The sequence below is a fragment of the Pseudorasbora parva genome, chromosome 11 (assembly GCF_024679245.1).
Source record: "Pseudorasbora parva isolate DD20220531a chromosome 11, ASM2467924v1, whole genome shotgun sequence".
Lineage (NCBI taxonomy): Eukaryota > Metazoa > Chordata > Actinopteri > Cypriniformes > Gobionidae > Pseudorasbora > Pseudorasbora parva.
The window spans coordinates 14,124,233-14,145,404 of NC_090182.1; the positions used below are offsets into that span (position 1 = coordinate 14,124,233).

The 21,172-nt window shown below is 37.9% G+C and overlaps 1 protein-coding gene across 4 annotated transcripts in view; it reads left to right on the top strand.

The window, feature by feature from the left end:
- The window catches only part of unc5a (unc-5 netrin receptor A), a 236,065-nt gene that overhangs the window by 181,169 nt on the left and 33,724 nt on the right, over positions 1–21,172 (top strand). For 2 of the 4 annotated variants that reach the window (XM_067457151.1, XM_067457153.1), the window contains 4 exons: positions 12,468–12,689; positions 13,408–13,707; positions 15,272–15,359; positions 15,944–16,112. In XM_067457151.1, the coding sequence (XP_067313252.1) occupies positions 12,468–12,689; positions 13,408–13,707; positions 15,272–15,359; positions 15,944–16,112 (779 nt within the window). The remainder of the gene's footprint in view (positions 1–12,467; positions 12,690–13,407; positions 13,708–15,271; positions 15,360–15,943; positions 16,113–21,172) is intronic. The other 2 variants (XM_067457152.1, XM_067457154.1) reach the window with 1 other exon arrangement.

The following is a 21,172-nucleotide window of genomic DNA, read 5'->3' on the forward strand; positions in this document are numbered from 1 at the left end:
TCGGATATCTGTCTCATTAATGTAAATCAAATAATTATGGTATCATGGAGAAAAAAGGTTTTGGCTTGGTGTGTGCCAAGTATTAACAGGGATTTTAAAGGTCCTGTTCTTCGCGTGTTTTCGAAGCTTTGATTATGTTTATAGTGTGCAATATAACATGAGTTCATGTTTCGCGTGTAAAAAAAACACAGTATTTTTCACACAATTTACTTATCTGTACAGCGCTGTTTCCTCTGTCCTAAAAACTGCCTGATGATTTCCTTGTTCTATGAAGTCCCTCCTTCAGAAACACGTAATGAGTTCTTATTGGGCCAGCGCTTCGCGTGTTGTGATTGGACAGCAGTTTAGCGCACTTTGCCCGGAAAGGTCCCGCCTCTTACCATAAAGGGGAGATGCAAGTGCTGAATGCGCGCTCTTCTCCACATGGAGAGCAAAAAGACCACGCCCCCTTTTTTGGGTTCGTGGTCGTCAACAAACAGTTCTAGTGACGTCATTCCTGAAGGAAGTGCAGGGCTGTAGTCCAAAGCGGCCGTTCGCTGTAGGCTTTGAAAAGGAAACTTCTGTTAAATAAAATATCTCGCTTGGCATTGAACTTTGAGCTTTATAATTTTTCAGGTATTATTTATGCTCTAACAGCAACATTACACACTAACTAAAGTTTGAAAGATGGCATCGCAAAGAACGGGAACTTTAAGATATTGTAGCTAGGTGATTTTTTTTTTTTTTAAACCTTCAGAAAACTTTTTTTGCATGATTTTGCGGACTCTATTGACTTCCATCAAAGTATACATCATTTTTAAGGTTTTTATTTTTTTATTTTTTTTATATAGGCTATTTTCTATACTGGGTTTGAGGCTCTCTCTAAAACGCTGGGTTTTGATGGGCGTGCCGCACTGGAGACTTGGAAGTAAACGCCCACGGCTAGGATTGGATAAGATTTGCATATTTAATGAGCTTCAGCTCCCCTGTCAGTTCCGTTCACATGAGGGAGGGATTGTTTTGAAAGCGGCAACCGGAATGATTCTCTCGATAACAGGGCTCGTAAACGTCTTTATCAAACAAACACAATGATTTATTTCTCATCCACGAGCACGCACGCCTAGATTAAGAAATTAATATTATTTTACTGTTTAATATTTACAGGTGTGCCGACGGGCTTATGTTTTGGTAACCTGTCTGGATAACACATTGCCCCGGGACTACTATAACATAAAAATAAAAAATAAAAAAAATGAAGTATCACACATTCCTAATATATAAGAATCTGAAGGAAGCTTATGCAGCGACTGTGCTCTTCCACAACCAACCAGGAATAGCTCAGTATCTTCGCCATGTTTATTGCTGCTGGCTAGTATGTTAGACGTGCTTTTTATTCTGTAGAGGCGGTGTTTCGTCACTCAGTGATGTCAAGATGCAAACACGACCGTTTTCTGGGCCTGGTGTCTATAAAAGCTTTTCTTTGACTAACAACAACAGTTTTCAGCTCTGATACCTACAGGATATTCTTATATTACAATGACCTTTCATATATCTAAAGCTCAAGGGAAAGTTGATTTCTCAATTCATCACCCCTTTAAAAAAAAACTTACTGACATCAAACTGTTGAATGGTATATGTTGTACATATTAAAACAAATTGTTACAAATTTGAAGTAATGATTATATAATGTAGTGAGGTAATGTTCTCTAGTGTGGCTCAGAGTGCTATTTAAACAGTTTAAACAAATACCTTCTTGTTCTTTCCTAAGATATTTAAAGGAATCCTGTAAATTATACTTTTGAATTTAATTAATTCTTTGAACAAAATGACTTTCCATTTAAGAGTGTAACTCTTACTTAAGCTCAATCGATTATGAACATGAATAATGTTAAAGGGTTACTTCAGCGATTAGCTTATGGCTTTGTATCAGTAGAAACCCTGGAGTACATTCAAATGATTGTCCCCCTGAGACAAGAGATTAATGCATATTATTTCTGGAAAAATTCCTCCTGTGATGCAAATTGACGATATTTGCATCATATGAGGAATGTTTGACCAAAAGCTAAAGACTACAGCCAGCAGAGGGAGCCATTTCCGCATGTTTTGAACCTGCGCATGTGGGATGGAGATCACACTCAGGGCACAGCTCGCTGTTACAGGCACTCATTTAAACGGAGCTATGGTGAGCAATGTAAGTCTTTTAACTTCCCAAATGAATTTCCATGAAAGTTAAGCTTGCAAAGGGATGAACTGAAACACGCCAGACTGAACTCGCGTTGTAAATGTAACTTATGCCGCGAGTGTAGTCGCGATTACCTCAGCTCTCATCACGAGAGCTCATCAGCTCATTTATCTCACTCCTGCAGTTAGTGCTCAGTGCTGTGACACTCGCGTGGTGACTTACTCATTATATTGAACAGACACGTTTAGTTTTTAATTGTAGTGTCTTCTCCAACTCAGTCACAGTAATCAAGTTGGTGGCGTTGGGAATGGCCTCACAGGGCAGCGAAGCATTCTGGGAATTGTAGTCTTTCATCCCCATGAGACAAAAATACATTTTCTGTCTTTTCTCAGTCTAGAAGGCACCAAATTCAAAAATAATTTCACATTTCTACTACATTAAATACAGATTCATCTTCCCAGCGCTGAAGTACCCCTTTAAGTAACTTGACTTACTTACTGACTTGTATGTTTTGTTCATGTCACAGTTGAATTATTCACCCTGTCTGTCATCCTCTTTGTGTGATATTGGCTGTGAAGAACTGCATTTTAAAGATCTCCTATAGGGAAAGCAGAACAACAGAAAGGAGCTGTGCTTTTAATGTCTCACCCTGTAATTTACTCACTGGTTATCATGAAACGTGGTGAGCCGAGCACTTGTTCTTTATTAACAGTTAATTTGGAGCTGTTTCACTCCCAGCAGAAATCAGTAACTCGACTCGTCTTCACACGTGATGCCGTTTGATCTCGCTACGGCCACGACTGTGGCTGACGCGGATCATCGACAGAGATAAAGGGAGGCAGAATATCAGCAAACACGCATTAGTATGTGCAGAAGTCGAGGTCAAGTAAAGAGTTTTGTATTCCCCATGCTGTGAGTCGATAAACTTCTAGAATTGTTTGCTTTTCTACTAAGGACCACATTGAGGCATGTCCAATCATAGCATCATATCAAACCACTCCAGCATATTTTGCAGCGTTGAGATTTTACGTGCAAAAATTGCCAAACGCAACCGGCTACAACAAAAATATGAATGTACTGAATATTGCAACCTTCCAGCCAAATCCAAGGCCTAGTTATTATCATTAGATGTTTACGTCTCTCTGTTTTGGGAGGTTGCGCTGCAGTCAGGATGTTATTAATTGGCCCATATTGCTCAAATTAAAAGCACAGAAGCTGGTAAGATGGCAGCCATGGGGAAATTTAGTCAGTTGGGGGTCCGGCCAAGCAGATGGGCTTGTATCCGCATCCTCTCGGATCAAAGTGTTGGGATTGGCATCTAAATTCTGGTGTGCTGTGAGTGTCCTGTTAACATAGTTACCTTCCAGGACACTGTCGCGTCAGGGTCAAAGTGGGGTGGGACAGCCCCAGCCAGTCGAGTCTTTTCCCTCGTTCTTTAGGGTTTTGCACATTTTATATTTTAGTCGGAGCCCTCCCACATGTCTTTTACACACGTGCTAGCTCAAACTCTTAAGCCCACATTTACAGTTCCACTGAATAGGCAAAAATCCCTAAAACTTGGAATGCAGGCCATAGAAAAAATTGTGTCCCAATCTGTTCTCAGCAGATGTCTCTCGCCAGACAATAGTCCTGTTTTATACTGTAATGAGCAGAAAATCCTGCCTCCTTTGGCTACTCTGCTGCACAGGAAATATGTTTTTTTCTTCTACTTCTTCGGAGGGTTTAATTAGTTGTTAGAGGAAACTCATTGAAATAAAAGTAGCATTTAGTGTCCTCATAATTCAAGAGGAGATTAGCCCTAGAGCACCTGCTATGGGTTAAATGCAAGTTGAAAAGCACATAAATCCAAAGCAGCTGTGTGAAATGAAGAGCATCGGAATGACTGTTTACTCTGTGCAGTGGATGTGGTCGGGGACAGTTGAAACACTGTTGAGGTTCCATCATGCATGTGAAATGAGCAGAAATACTTTTTTGTGAAGTAGGACACATTTCTAAATAAACTTTCTTTTTCCTTTTTTTTATCCTAAAATGACATTCACCTCCAATTCTATGTTGGATGGAATTAGCTTTCCAAATATTTATTGAGTTCTCATTGTTATTGTAATAATTATTTCATGTATTGATTTGGATGGAATTTCCAAAAATGAATCAAGAAATGTAGCTTTTGGCAAAACATTTGTGTCAAGGAAATTATTCATGCTGGCTGTATCTGTTGCAGCTCAGTTTTAATTATGAATCTCATAGGTCTCCATAAATATAATTCACTTCTGACCATTGCACCAAAGCCTCCTGTGATGTTTCTGGAATAAATATGTTCTGACTATATGCATAAAGCACTTTACAATGACTTTATAAACATATTTCTTTAACTGTATTTTTATTTGTTATATTTCTTAAATAATAATATATATTCTATTTTTATATTTTATATATTTCATATTTAAATTGTATGATACATTTTTACCATACCATATGTATTCAGTTACAGCAACACTGACTTGCTAAATATAAAATAGTCATATCATAATTTTTACAAGTCATTTTTACATCACTGTAAAAAATTATTAAGAAAAAAAGTGGCCTGGTTGCCTTACAGTTCATTTAGTTACCTGGTTGCCTTGAGTTCACTGAAATTAAAAATTTGAGTTAATACAATGAACATTTATGAGAATCGACAACCTTTATTCAAATATTAAAATATTTGTTTAATCATATTGCGTGATTGTGTGTGTTTTATTTGCGATGACGCAGTGAAACATGCCAAATTGTGCTATTTTCATGGTTTATCAAATGATTTATGTGGTTTAGTTACAATAATATTGTGAGTTTCAATTTATTAAACCAATTAAATAAAATAAAAAAAATTATTTAAATAAACTCAATTTTAAGGCAACCAGGTTACTTACTTTTTTAAGTTAAACCAACAAAACATTTTTACAGTGTACCAATGCTTACCAATACAAGTAACTATTTGTCTATTTTGACGGTTCTACAGACTTGCATTGAGCTTACAGCTGCTTGGCTGAATATTGTTCGAGGATATAAAGGTGTTGATCCAAAATCACAGTCACCAGACAGTATTGTATTGCAGGTGTCTATTGTTTGATTTTCACAAATCAGCGGATAACTACAGTGTGAAGGCTGCATAACGCCTCATAACCTTCATTCATCTAGTCAGGATAATTAACCGTTTGGCGCATCGCCACCTGGTGAAATTACATCCAGGTGTTTCTTGGTAAAAAGTGATGATGGGAAGGAAAAGTCATGTTGCTGAATTAATGCAGCCCACACTGATAATCAGGCTAATTTGTGGAATAGAGTAAATGAAGAAATTTAAAAGCACCTTGTTTTTAGCCATTTAGCATTAATGGAAATAACGGTTTAACCTTTAAACACAAATTTTCTCTGTCTTTCATACTAAGAGACTAATTCAGTTATACCTACTGTAAGGATGCTTATTGATTTCCTTGTAATATAACTTGATAAGATACAAAACATTGCATTTTAGACTTTTTGATTGCCTTAAAGTTAATCAAAAAATGAAAATCCTGTCACCATTATACTCGCCATCATGTCATCACAAATCCGTAAGACTTTCGTTCATCTTTGGAACACAATTGAAGATATTAATGAAATTTGCGAGATTTCTATCCCTCTGTTGAAAGTCTATTAAAACACAACTCTGATGTCTCAAAACGTACATTAAGAGATAGTAAAACAAATCCATTTTAATCTCGAGGTTTAATCCAACACTTCTGTAAAGACATGATCACGTTAAATGATGAACTTTAATTAAAGCTTTTATTCACATATAATGGTGAGTAAATAATTACAGTATTTTTATTTAAGACATCCACATTATACTAATCCCCTCTTAAATCACCACAAATGACTATGCCGTTAGAGGTTTCCACCTTTCAGTAATACAATAAATGTCTCCTGATAACATATGCTACTGTTATATCAATAAAGGCACTGTTTACATCTGCTGTTAAGATGCGTTTTGTCTATTTAATTGCATGTGGATGATTCCAACGGGGTGTAAAATATTTTGTCCACTTTTGATGACTTCCATCGGTCATCGAAAATGCATTTGACCGGATTGCTTTGTAAACGCTCATGTGGTCGAATCTGTTCAAACAGCCACAAAAGACAGGCTTCTCTCAGCCTGAAGGGTGAAGAACCAAATTTGGTATAAGGCGCAAAACATACCAAGCAAAGTGTTCTCTCTATGATTTCCACGTTTAGCTGCTGCTCTCCATGTGTTTTCCCGTCATCTTCGGTCGCGTTCAGATGTAAACTGCACAAGCTTATTCCATCCATTAGATCAAAATATTTGAAACAGCCCATATTTACCCACCCATAAACCCTCTACTGGTAGAAATCAGTACAGAAGAGGTTGAATGTCGGCAAAAGAGACGGATTAAAACACCAGCTGTAAACTGGAATTTGTCTACTTGTGATAACCAATCAACCAAAACACATCTTAATACCAGGTGTAAATAGGGCCAAATACCTAGCGTGAATTTCAACTCTGAATCTTTCTGACAGAATCGCTACTGTCTCCTAAAATGTCAACCTGTTTCTGTCAGCCGTGATAGGAAAATTGCAGGTTGTATGCTGTATCCCACCATGAGAGGAGGGGAGGCACTCTGAAATGTACCCAGAGGCGGAGTTTGGTCCCCTCAGGTCAGGCTTGATGCCCCGCTGTTAGACAGCACAAGATGTTCAGAGCCCGCTCTGTTACATCTCCAGAAACCTGTGTTTCGACACACCTTACATCAGCCTCAGGAACAGCAGGAACATCACTCGCTCTGTTTTGTGTTGATTACAGCAAAAAGGGAGCAAGGATGTGGGAATCTGATGCCGAAAGCAGATCGGCTGCCTCTCTCTCCACCGTCTTAAAAGCAGAGCAGAGACGAGGTGCTGTGGAGGCAGAATACTGCCGTGTGGAATCTGACAGTATCCATCCAATTATAAAAGCTGATTAACTGTGTCAATTAAAGTGTGATGGATGTCTGTTCATTTATTGAGCAGGGCAAAGAAAACAGAAGCCCGGTCTATAGGCAACTTCAGTGATGGGCTCCTCAAAACATCTGTTAGACATGATAAAAGGTTGGAATAGGGAGGCTCTGATAAGTCCAAGGAGGATAGGTGTAAAAAGGGGGGAAAGGAAGGAAGAGAAACATCTTGTTGTAGCCATCGCCAGTTAGTAGCACATTAAGTATATAATATAATATAATATAATATAATATAATATAATACTTTGTCTGCATATTGATTTAAATGTAACAGTATCTTTGCATTATTATCAGTAAAGGCTTTCTACCTCTAAAAATTGAACATTATAAAAATATTGTAACTAAAAACACAGCTTGTGTAACTTTTGTTATATTAAGTGATATCAAATTAATTTACACATTATTGACTTATTTTTAGCATGGGTTTCATTGAGTACTACAGCTTAATGTGTTGGATCATTCAGATTTCTGCATTTATTTTATGAATATATATATATATATATATATATATATTAGGGCCGGGACTTTAACGTGTTAATTAAGATTAATTAATTACGGGACTTTAAAATTTAATAACATAGTTTTAACCACACTTGTTTTTGCACCGCGGAACGTTTTTCAATGAATGTGTTTCTACGGACCGATTATACTGGAACACCAACTAGCGCTCACCTCACGAGTCACGACAACAACAAACCATAGAAGCTGATGAGACCGCTTTGTTTGGCCCCGTGGATGGGAAATTTAGTTTTAAAAAACGAAAGGATGGAAGTGTCGACAAGAGCATGGTTGTGTGCAACAAGGAATTTGCGTATCACCGCAGCACATCGAGCCTGAAATATCACAAATATGCTTTTGCTACACTTAAAGCTACACTGTGTGATATTTTCCCCCATCTAGTGCTGAGAAGGTATATATGACCATCCAGTGAATATTAGTTTCTGTTCCTCTCAGTCATGATTTTGTTTTAAATCCTGCGGTGACCGATTTAGTCCAAGATTAACATGGCAATCCCCCTCTTCACATTCGACACGGTGCCATCGAGTGTTAAAACGCGAAAGGCGAAGCTTGAATTTACGGGTAGGTCCCTCTTTGGCTAATGCACTTTCAAGATGGAGGAGCAACATGGCGACCGGCATTCGAACCCCTCACCCGTATGTATTTTCGATGGCATATTATAAACTTACGAGAATACTTTATTACTTGAAAGAAGTAAATATACATTAATGAGCACATATATGTTTGAAAGAACTATGTGTTTTTAACCAAGAATAAACTAAAAAAGTTACACAGTGTAGCTTTAATGGCAAACATTGCACTGGTCTGCTGGACTGAAATAAATAAACAATATTTTGTTGATTAAGCTTATGTATTCAGTCATTATTCAATGGTATACTAAAAATCCATGTGCAAAATTACAAAATTACTGTTCTCAGGTCAAATATTTATATGCAATTAAAATGCGATTAATTTCGATTTATTAATTAATTACAAAGCCTCTTATTAATTAGATTTTTTTTTAATCGAGTCCCAGCCCTAATATATATTATATAATATATATATACAAGAGTAGATCACTCCAGTCTGTAAAGTCTCCTCAAGCACATCCCAAAAACTTTCAATGAGTTTAAGATCTGGATAAATTCTATTGCATATTTCTCTTGATTCTTTATTCATATTTTAATTGTATTTATTATTATGTTCCCCATTATTGATACTTGTCTTGTATGGTTCAAGGAAGGTGTTTTTTTTTTTTCTCATAAACTTGCAGTTGATGTGTAGGGAAAAAATATGAAAAAAACAAACAAAAAATGGCTATATATATATATGCATTTCATGATTCAGTAGAAGGGTTTTACAGATTTACAGAAACTTCAGTCTGTTAATCTTCTTTTTGTCATGCTATTTTCAGCACCTGGAACACATGCCCACACACCCCCAAAAGCCCCCATCATCTCTTGGTGCAACAACTTTCAGTTTATGATATCATAAGTCCTTTTAAACCATGACAAAGTCACTTCCCGCAGACATACTTAATGCATCGTCGATACCGAGGCGCAGGAGCGATTCCTGTTTGCATGCGCTCAGTCATTCACGATTGACCAGCTGTCATAAAACAAGCCCTGATGAAATGCCACTTCCTGCAGCTCGGCCACCCTCCTGCTTGCACGGTATCATGTCGTATTGACAGAGTCATCAGTCAGGAGCGCTCACACAAAACATGTCAAGACATGTTGCAGATGACTCCTGAGCTGCATTAGCCATACTCTGAAGTCACGTCGGAAAAATTGAGCTATTTGTATGAAACGAACCGGACCAGGCACCTGTAGTCCTGAGAAGTGTAGATTGTCTTAAGTATCATTTCCGCTGATAGCAACGAGGGTGTTTATTGCGACTCTGGTGATTAAGAGTGTGATGAACAATTAGAAGACCGCTTAATTAGAGTGACGCAGGCTGGCATAATGGTAATTGACAGCCCTGTTTTAATTGTCTGTGTGATTTTGGGCTCGGGGATGATTCTAATTGAATCATTTCCTTTGACAATCTCACTCTAGTTTAGTCCAAACAAACCAAGCAAAGAGTGTGAGAATGTGAGTGTGATTGTGATGATTGAGCCAAAGAGAGTGAAACTTCCTGTGCATTTTTTCGCACTAATGAAGGGCTAAAAATAATAATACTAAAAATCAACAACCAAGAACTTTGTTGCCTCCATTAAAATTAAACGAAACAAGGTTGTGAGCAAAACAAGCAAAAAAAAAGCAACAAAAAATATTTAAAAAAAGCAACAAAAAGTAAAAAAAAAAAAAAAAACTAAGACAAAGATAAGATTTTATTTGAAATAATATAATCTTCTGTAACATTATTAATGTTTTTACTGTCGTTTATGATAAATTGTATGCATCCTTGCAGAATAAAAGTGTTAATTTCTTTAATTTCTAGTGTGTTTCATAATGCAAACGCTTTCTATGTCAGATAAATGCTATAAAAATCTTTATACAGGGTTGAATATTATACTTTATTTGTAGTATTAGATGCAATATTTACTTTTATGAAGCACTTTCCCCCTCATCCCCAGAAGGAGGTTATGTCAGATGCAGAATAGTTTATCAGCAGTTTCTTCATTTTAGACTGTTAAAAACATGCACCTTTATTCTTAAATCGCCCTTCTTTTGACCCCCACTTGTGTACAGGAGTGGACTATAATGTGGGACAGCGCATAATGCTCAGTGATATGTCCCATATGCACAGCTTTGACTCTACCCCAGAGTTCAGGAGCATTGGATGAGCGTTTCCTTGTAGCCTTTAGCTGTCAGTCCATGGAGCGTCTAAATAGGCTTGAATACGCCTCTGCAGTCTCTCTTCACTGTGCAGCCACCGGGTCTCTCCCAGCAGTGAGCGCAGACATCTCTGCCACCCAAAAATCAGTACGCCACAGAGACAACCTAGACAAATCCCATTACCCACCGACACAATTGATTAGAATAATTTTGGATGTGATTGTCTCTGGGTACTCAGCCATAAAGCTGCAGGCCACAATGAGAGAGGGCACATGAAATTATGTGGATTCATAAGAATATCTGCTTTGTGTCAGAAACACACACACACACACACACACACACACACTCTGCCTCTCTCGCTCTGCCTCTCACTCTCTTGCTCTCTCTGCCCCTCTCTCTCTCTTTCTCTCTCTTTCTCTCTTTGGAAGGAAGTGTCTTTCAAAATCATGGCCATAAATTCAGCATCTTGAAGAATGCTGATGTAGCAGGCTGCCAGCAAACACTCCCATCTTTCCAACTGCAGAACAACCCACTGAAGCACAGATATGATTACCTTTTTAAGGAGGCGGCAATGGGGAATCTGCACAACTACTGAAATGTTTTCCCAGCAATTAATTCCCTTGCGCAAAATGCAAGCCAGGTTTAGGTAATTCTGTTTACTAATAATTTTACGCTGAAAAAAACACTGGCATCTGGCTAAATTTGGTTAACGTCAGATTACAAAGTAATACACTGGAAGAACAGGTATTCCATTCTAAAATTGACATTGATTTTTCATTTTAAGTATTTTTTAACCAGCTAATCAGGTGGGAGTGGAGTACTTACTTGTAAGCATTACACAGTGTACAGTGCTATTTTGTATGTTTTTTTTTTTTTTCTAAACATCTATGCAGGTTTCTCTTTTGTTTACTACACTTTTGCCAATTGAAGTAGGCAATGCAGATGTTTCACACATAAATACAATTGTGCACAGTATACATATTGCATAATTTTTTTTAAATAAATAAAAATAGTTATTCAGCAAGGAAATTTTTGTAAGAAACTAAAGAATACTGTGTTTAACATTGATCAGAAATGTTTCTTGAGCAACAAATCTGCATATTACACACTGAGAATTTTTTATTTCTTCAAAATTGTATCTTTAGGGGTACAATAGTTTGTCACTGGGGCAAAACCCTTAACCGTGGATATATTTTTATAACAAAAAAAAAAATGCTTTCTATACATACATATACATGCACTAGTTTTTGTATAGAATTTAGGTACAAATGGCTTGTTTACATTTTAAGTGTTTTAATGACAAAAATGCAATAGCCCACCCATTGGTATCACTATGGTATGTGGTACGAGCAAAACAAAAAAAAGCAACAAAAAATATATATATATAAAAAAAAAAAAAAGCAATAAAAACTAAAAAAAAAAAAAAAAATTGACTGCGGAGACAAAGATAAGATTCTATTTGAAATAATATAATCTTCTGTAACATTATTAATGTTTTTACTGTCGTTAATGATAAATTGTATGCATCCTTGCAGAATAAAAGTGTTAATTTCTTTAATTTCTAGTGTGTAATAATGCAAACGCTTTCTATGTCAGATAAATGCTATAAAAATCTTTATACAGGGTTTTATGTTATACTTTATTTGTAGTATTAGATGCAATATTTACTTTATGAAGCACTTTCCCCCTCATCCCCAGAAGGAGGTTATGTCAGATGCAGAATAGTTTATCAGCAGTTTCTCAGCCCACTAAGATGGTTTGTACCCAGGTCCCAAAATGTGGTGCTACGCCGCTGTTAACTAATATATGTACTGATATCATAAATGTAAACTTTTGTGCCATCTACACCCTACAACGTGGTTCAAGTAAAATGAGTCGTCAAAACATTATTTGCAGCTTCTAATATCAGCCTAATCAGCTCTTTGTTGACTAATAAATAAATGTGAATACTGACAACATTTGATGTGACCATTAGTGACATGGGTGTCTCTTTCTGTCTCTGTGCAGCGGCGTCAGGTGCTGAGGACGTGGCCCTGTACGTGGGGATCGTGGTGGTGGCTCTCTGTCTGACTTTGCTGCTGATCATACTGGTGCTGGTGTACCGCAGGAAGAAGGAAGGTCTGGATGCAGATGTGGCTGACTCCTCCATCCTCACCACTGGCTTTCAGCCCATGGGCATCAAGCCCACCAAGCCAGGTGTGTGGGCACCACGCAGGGCAGCCCGCAGCAGTAGGCTATTGTTTCTCTACACTATCCACTCCTCGTCACGGTGTTTCACGCTCATCCTTTCATCCCAGTGCCCGTGTACCACCTGTGGCCGTAGAGGCCCACAGTCTCGCAAATGTGTCCGTGTGTGTTGCGTCGTTTGCATTAAACCGAAGTAGCCATAGTTTTGTGTGTCATCTTCATGGTTCCAAACGATTGTGATTTTGGTTTTACTTGGATCATCTTTGAAGCTGCGTGTGAGAGGAGACCTTCACTCATCCGCCTGCGACCGTGGGAAGTGATTTGGTAATAGTAGCATTAAGCTGATTTCCATTGATCCTCCCACGAAACAAATCTGCCTACTGCTGTGCACTTTTATTTTTACACATGTAAAGTGTTTAATGTGGAGAAACATGAGAACGGCTCTGATATCGTGAAATACGGAGTTGGATTTTTGGGATTTGAACCTGAATGAAACCACACAGTAAGCTTTCTCTAAAGTGTAAAAAATTTAAACCGTGACTGCCAGGCTTTCTTTAACCGGTGTATGGAATTGATTGTGGCTGCTAAAGAGGAGGAGAAGGCATTGATTTATTTACGAGTGAGTCTCTCTCAGCGCGAGGGCCCGGCTACATCCATGGATTTGTGCGTTTGCACTGAATTTCAATTTGTGCTGTGTGCTTTTAACCAGCGTGAACTTTCGAAGTGTTTTTCACTCCTTTGTCTCTCTTTGTTTCTACAGAAAACTCTCATTTGCTCACCATCCAGCCTGATTTGACCACCACAACCACTAGCTATCAGGGAACTCTGCGTTCTCGACACGAAGTCACCGGGAAGTTCTCCATGAGCAACGGCCCCCTCCTGGAGCCCCTTCCCAACGGCTCCCACACGCTGCACAACGGCAAACTGCCAAGCGACCCCAATGACTTCATGAACCGTCTTTCTTCTCAGACGTATTTCAAAACGCTACCGAGAGACAACGTCAACACATCCTACGGCACTTTCAATTTCCTGGGTGGCCGCCTGACCCTCCCCAACACCGGTAAGATTATATGACTGAAACAGTACAATATTTTTTGGTGTGTTTAGTCAGGAGTGTTGTGAATGAACTCTGGTGCTTTGTTAACTGCAATGTTATAATACCGACATGGCCCAAAATGGAAGGGTGAAGTGATCCAATTACACGGTAATCCAAGCAGTTTTATGTAAATCGGGGCACGAGCGAATGAGAAAATCTTCTAAAGACGTTTTTCAAGGAACAACGCAGAGCGGGCAAAGAAGTGCTTCCATTTATACACTAATGATTGTGTTTTGACAATGACAACCGTTTTCTTTTTTCATCGGAAATAGCTGTAATTGGGGAATGTCTTGTTTTATTTGCCTTTTTCGTTTTTAAAGGATACCTCACTGCATCTTCTGCGAGCCAAGCCATTGGCTTAGTTGTCAGCTGTGGCACTGTAAGCTGATATGCAGCGTGCACATTCATAGTGCCTGCAACTCTATCCACTCCAAGGACACCACCAGAGTATATTCAAACCAATTAGTCTCCTTAATCACAGACAGAGGGTTCATCAGGCTGTCACATTATGAATCACTCGCGGTCAAAGAGACAGCTCACGAGGCAGTGGAAATGAAATAACCAGGGCTCCCTTGGCTAAAAACATTGTCCTTCAAAATATAATGCCAGACTTTAGATACCTGTTACCCACTGCTGTTTTGAGAATGAAGGCAGCATAATTTCATCGCCTATATCAGTGGTCACCAAACTGTTTCTCTTATTAAGTAATTACACACATAACATAGCTGCAGTGAGCAGCTTATTTTTTAAAATTTTATTAACTATTAAGGGATATGCATTTCAATTACCCAAATTATGAGGAATAATAAAAAAAATACAAATAAAAAAAAAGTTCAGACACAATAGTATTCTTTTTGGATGCAGAAGGATTTATTATTGTATAATATAACATTAATATTATATATATAATATATATATATAGACACACACGCACACACAATAAATTGCATTAAAAATGTTTAAAAAAAATGTATTCAGACAATTGTAATCTGTTCAGATGTAGAAGAATTTAATATTGTATTTCATATTTTAGTCTTTTTTTCATGTTTGTCTATTTCCAGTTGATTTTATTTAATTTGTTTATTTGTTTAGTTCATTTTTATTTGTTTGTTTATTTTGGGAAACAAGCTTGAATTTAATTATATTTCAATCATTAAAAAAATTACCAGACAAATGCAGACTTTTGTCTATTTGATACTTTAGGGTTTTCTTAATTTAAAAATGTTATTTTGCTGCCAATGGGAAAGTTAATGATACATTTTCTGAAAGTTCACATTATGCATTTCATTTAATAGACATAACCTTGTTTTAGGCACTTCCTGTCTCTGTCCTCATCTCCAGGACAGAAAGTAAAAGCGTTTTTGACGGTTTAGCTGGTAGATGACATCTTTGACCTCGACTGTGGATTTGTAAGGTTTTAAATGCATTTACTTTTGTCACATAAAGGCTCACTGTGAGCTGTGACAAAGGCAGTGTTCAGATTGAACAAATGAGCCTACTTTGTCTCTTTTGTTCCTATTTACATTAGGAATCAGCCTGCTCATCCCGCCAGAGGCCATTCCCAGAGGGAAGATTTATGAGATTTATCTCACCATTCAGAAGAAGGAAGACATGAGGTAGGTCCCTGGAACCAATCTGAGGATCTGCCTCACAAAGAAAGAATGCACAGTTTGAATCAGATTTTAAAAAGGCCCGGCACAGAGCGTCAAACATAATTGAAGTCAATCTCCACATGCCTGTGTGTCTGTGTGTGTGTCTGTGTGTGTGTGTGTCTGTGTCTGTGTGTGTGTCTGTGTCTGTGCCTGTGCGTGTGTGTGTTTGAGCGAGCCATTTGCTCAGATTTATGACTAATACTAGCTTGAGATATCAAACGCTTATGTGTACGTGTTGTGTCTGTTATATGCAAATGAGCCATAGGCTGCAGCGAGGGAAATGTTCTCCTGTTTTAGATTTTCCTGTCGGAGTGAAGCACCAGGTAGCGGTCTGGCTATTTTTTGCCCATGCTTTCATGCGGTGTTCACGACCAGCTCCCTACTGGGCTTGAATGCAGAGTGTGAAAAGTCAGATCAGAGGACCAGAGCCCTGATTAATAGTGGAGACTCGTCTTGTAAAAGGGGCTGCTCTGTGCTTGACATTGGCAATCCATCCAGAACCCTTTGGTTGAATCCTGACCATGTTCTCCCCTTCTGCCTCCCTCTAGATTGCCCCTGGCTGGGTGTCAGACGTTGCTGAGCCCCGTGGTGAGCTGCGGACCGCCCGGTGTGGTGCTCACCCGGCCGGTCATCCTCAGTATGGACCATTGCTCTGATGCGTGCCTGGAGAACTGGGCCATCCGTCTCAAGAAGCAGTCATATGAGGGAACCTGGGAGGTCAGTGTTCGTTTGTGTGCGTTTTTATTTAGCTTAGCGGGCCTGTTCTTCGTACGTCGCAAACTCAGTTAGCTAGGTTTGATTGTTGACAGTTTAGCATGATCTCGGATTGTTTGGTTCTTCAACGCTCATCTTGGACTTGATGTCATAGCAACAGGTCCGTTAGCTTAAACCTGATTGGGAGCAGGCTTATTTCATGCGAACAGGATTAGATTGCATCTTGAGGTGATACTTTAAATCTGTCTCAGCCACTGCTACTTTACTCCAAGAGTTCCTTACTGAACCAGGGGCAATAATAATTTTAAATAATAATCCTAATATAGTTTATTTGAAAATAATATATAATATAATGTTGTGTAAAAGGTACGTATAATAATTACACACATAACATTGCTATCATAGACACAGTCACTTGCTGGAGAGATTTATTTGTGATGGAATAATTACTTTATTGTTGTATTGGAGGTTTGCACATTGTCTGCGTCGTGCACACTGATCTATGTTCAGTGGTCGGCGTTAATTTGAGTGATGACGGATAGAGTGGCTTGATGCAGCGCTAGAGATAATTTGATCTTGACTGTTAAGAAACTTTAATAGTGTCACGTAAACAAATCTGCTTCAAATTGAATTCAAATTTGAATTACAATGTTGATATAAAAATGTAAAGGGTGTACAAACACTATAAAATTGTGACTATAAATAATTAGGAATCATGTTCATCAAAACAGTGCAGATTTAATTTAACTTAACTTTTATGTTGGTTTGGTCGTTTTCTTTATAAAGGTCCAGAAATTCGTGTTTTTTGCTTTTCGTGGATTTTTAATTATATGATGTCATTGTCATTACGTTGTCTTGACACCAGCCAATCGCTGCATTGCTGATCGTGGTTTTGAGTATCAAAGAATGTGCAGTAAAGATATATTAATCCAGATATTTTGATTAAATCCACAAATTCGTTTGAAGAACCAAATTAGCCAGAGATCTGTTATCAGGTTTAGAAGATCTGGGATCTGTCAAATCATCTCGGATGTATTAAGCGAGGTACGAAGAACGGACCCCTGGGCTGATAACTGAAGGAATGCAGGTTTGAACCAAGCCTGCAGCACCCCTCTCAGAAACTGAAGCCTCCACGTCTCGATCGTTTTCTAATGGATGCGAGGCAAACTAAACAATAAAATTATACTTCAAATATTATTCCCAAATTTCCCAAAATTAATTTCAAGTGTTCGTTTTTTTTAAATAAGTTTAGTTTTAGTTAGTTATTTGATGTTATAAAAGCAGGGGTGTGACGTCATGATTGACAGCTGAGACTGACGACTTCTCTGAGTGAAGTTGTCACTGAGGCACTAAAAGACTTTTTTCAGGATTTTTGGGAGCAGATTGGAGCTTTAGCTTTAATTTCTACATTTCCATAACTGTTTATTTCACACCAACATAATTAATTGTCAGAGGTAGAAAGTAACGAATTACATTTACTCGCGTTACTGTAATTCAGTAGTTTTTCTGTGTACTTCTACTTTTTTAAGTAGTTTGAAAAATCTGTAATTTTACTTTTACTTAAGGACATTTTGATTAAAGTATTGTACTTCGCTACATTTTAAACCACATCTGTTACTGAGTAAAAATAAATCATTAATGCAAAGAGGGAAGGAAAAAAAACGCGATCCGGAAATGACTAATATTGAATAGAGGGCGCGGGACGCGGGAGAGAACATGCGCGCAAATATCAGATGGAGACGAACAAGACAGATGTCAGTGACGCAGACCCAGGTGAAAGCAAAACGCCGTCGTGAACTCCTGGCTAGTATGGAAATACTTTGGATATAGAAAAAAATAATGTGGTGTTGTCCTGGAGGATATCAAATTTGCACAAAATGTGGATGCAAATGAAGAAACACATAGAACATGTTCGGGCACACATCCCTCTGTGCAAATAAAGGTATGTTTATAACTTAGGCCGATTGATTTCTGTGACGCAGAGGGAATCCCGGAATCCAGTCATGATCCTTAACTTTACATTATAACGTAGATTTGGCGTGATACACGCAAACTGGTGGATGAACGAAAAACTCGAATGTAGAGCTGTAGGCCTTAGAAATAAATCAAATCGCGACATGGTCAGTGAACATTAAAGCACAAAACATTGCTATATGAATATATGATCTACTTGTTCTCTCTCTGTGAATGAGCTGCTCCGTCTACTGCATATGGACTATTATTCTTTAAAAAAAAACACGAATTAATGATAAAAATAAGTTGTTAATCTAATTCATAATAATTTATTGAATTTAGTTTATTAGACATGTTTTATTGAAATTTTGATAAACAAAATAAACAAATGGTTTTAAGTTTGTTATAATAAAGCATTTGTTCAACCAAATAAAAAAAAGACTAATCTTCTTCGTTCATTTAACATCATTTTAACAAGTGATAATAACCATCATGATTAATAGGTACAGTAAATGTTTAATTGATGTTTTCTGAGATAGTTGTCATATCGTGAAAATCTCATCCTATCACACAACCCTACAGGGGAGAGTCCCCCACCCCCACTGTTAAAAAAGTAACTAAGTAACTTTTACTCTGAGTACATTTTAAATGAGCTACTTTTACTTGAGTAAATTTTTAGACCAGTAATTTTACTTGTACTTAAGTAAAATTTCATTGAAGTAACAGTACTTTTACTTGAGTAGAATATTTTGCTACTCTTTCCACCTCTGTTAATTGTTCTGCATCTGTGAGAGTGTGAACGGGCTTTTGATATCGTGGCTGTACTTCCTGGTCTTTACTGCGCAACTCCGGTCCCGAAATCACTACTCTGCAGAATCCAGTCCCAAGATGTCAGCGCCATGCGGAGCAACTCTAAGCTTCAACTCTGGTTCGCGTCGTCCATATTTTTTTTTACAGTCTACGGTTTGAACCCTGTAGATTTTACCTGTGTAGAAAGGTTTGGATGTTTTTTCACAAGCAAATCACAGGAAAAGCACAAACCTCCATTGCTATTTCCATTATGTGAGAAACATGTAATATATGCTTATATATCATTTCAAATCCGCTTGGCTCAAAAATCAGAGTAAGCTCAATGCATTTAAAATGGCTTGTAAAATATTCAGTTATAACTATTGGGATTTGGAGTTGGGAAGAAAATGTAAATACAAAAATGCAAAATATAATTACTTTTATTTTAATATGCAAGGGGTGATGGTTAATTAAATTTCTTGACATTTGCGTTGAAGCTTCTCCTATGAACCCAACCCCACGCGGTGACACCATGTGAAGTTACGAGAACAATGTATCGTCAGTGTGGAGATAAATAAAGTTATAGCTATACAATAGTGCCTCATTTTAATAAGTGTTGAACTGTATGTAGGAGGAATTCATGCTTTATTTTCACCTTTCTTGCCCTTTACCATCTCTTTCTCTCTGTTCATCCTGCAAACGAATTGAATATCGTATGGAGGCAAATGGACTGTATCGTCATAATCATTTCAAATGGCCTCTCAGACAATAAAGCTCTGAAGTGTCTCCATCAGCGTACTCCTCATTTCACCTATCTCTCATACCTTCACATTTAATCTCCATTTAATTGTATGGATCTTTTCCTCATTCCATCCCATGGTCATCAGCACCCGCCTTTAAACCGAGCTGGGGTGAGTCCTTCATTATGCCTGATGGCTTTTCCAAATCTGCACCGAACCGCGCAGGGTCGTTACGAGATACATCAGGGACACCGAGACAAGGAAGAGGAGGAACCTAGGAAGGAAGGGCGGAGGAAGAGAGTGAAGGTCTTCTTTCATGTTTGATACCGTGCATAAATTATTCAGGCTCCTTGGTGTGGCAGCAATGGGGCGGCAGTAGAATGAATAGGCCTGTCTTAGATAGAGGGTAGAGCAGCACTTTTAATCATCCCCTGGCCCAAATATAGCCCATCGGCGGCAGGTCGCCGTTCTTGGCCAGGTACAGCAGAAAAAACACAGGGAAGTTTGTCCTGGAAGGAGCCTTGGCAGACAGACTCGCAGCAATTAATTTCTCCAGAGGACACAGATCAGCAAAACGCGAGCAGAAGAGAATGAAATATAGTCTGTGTCGTTATCGAACCGCAGGATTAATTTTTTTTTTTGTTGAGTAATTTGAAAAAGAAAAAAAAATGATAATGAAAAAAAAAATTTGACTTCATTGTGGTCAAATGGAAAACGCCTTGTGCCAATACTAATTTCACTGATGAAGATAGTGGTTTATTTTATTGATTGCTGGATGTAATTTCCTGGCCCGAATCCCGAGGTGCACGACAGTAGGGCCGCCTCTCTGTATTTGATTAGATAATGGTGTGAGCGAGAGAAAAAGCGAGAGACGGTGTGAGGAATCTTTTTGATGAGCTTCCTGCAGAATGTTCTGTCGCCACGTATCCCACTTGCCTTTTCTCTAATTAAAGCCACTCTGGGGAGCTTTTATGTGATTGTATCTGACCGGAGACTGTGAGAAAATGGCTTGTTCCCTCACAATAGTGTTGGCCTTTACTAGAGTCACTTTTTCTGACAGAATGCCTTTTCTCGTGATTTTAATACAGTTTTTGCATTAGTCTATATAAGGAACACTTAAATATCTCTGATGTCAGTCAGGATTCATGCATCCAATTAAAAGATTCATCTTGCCATGACCTAACAAGCTCTTGCACATGGCAACCTGTTAATTAGTTTATTTTCCCGGTTATTAGTAGAGAAGCACCTCAAACTGTCAAAGTCACTAATTGATTAACGTGAAACAGTGGGGTGCAAAATGAAGTAAATTGGAAGTAGAAGAAGAAGTGGTTAAAGCGCTAACTGTATATGTATGAAACTCATATACTGGACATGAATTATAGCGTAAATGCATCTTTTTGAGGAATGATGTGCGATTTATTTATTTTTTTCACTCTATTCATAATTAAGTTCTGATAAATATCAATCATGGTTTCCACAAAAATATTAAGCAGTACAAACATTTTCAACACTGATAATAAGAAATGTTTCTAATTAATAAGAAATTAATACATTTTAAGAAATAACACATCCCCATATTAG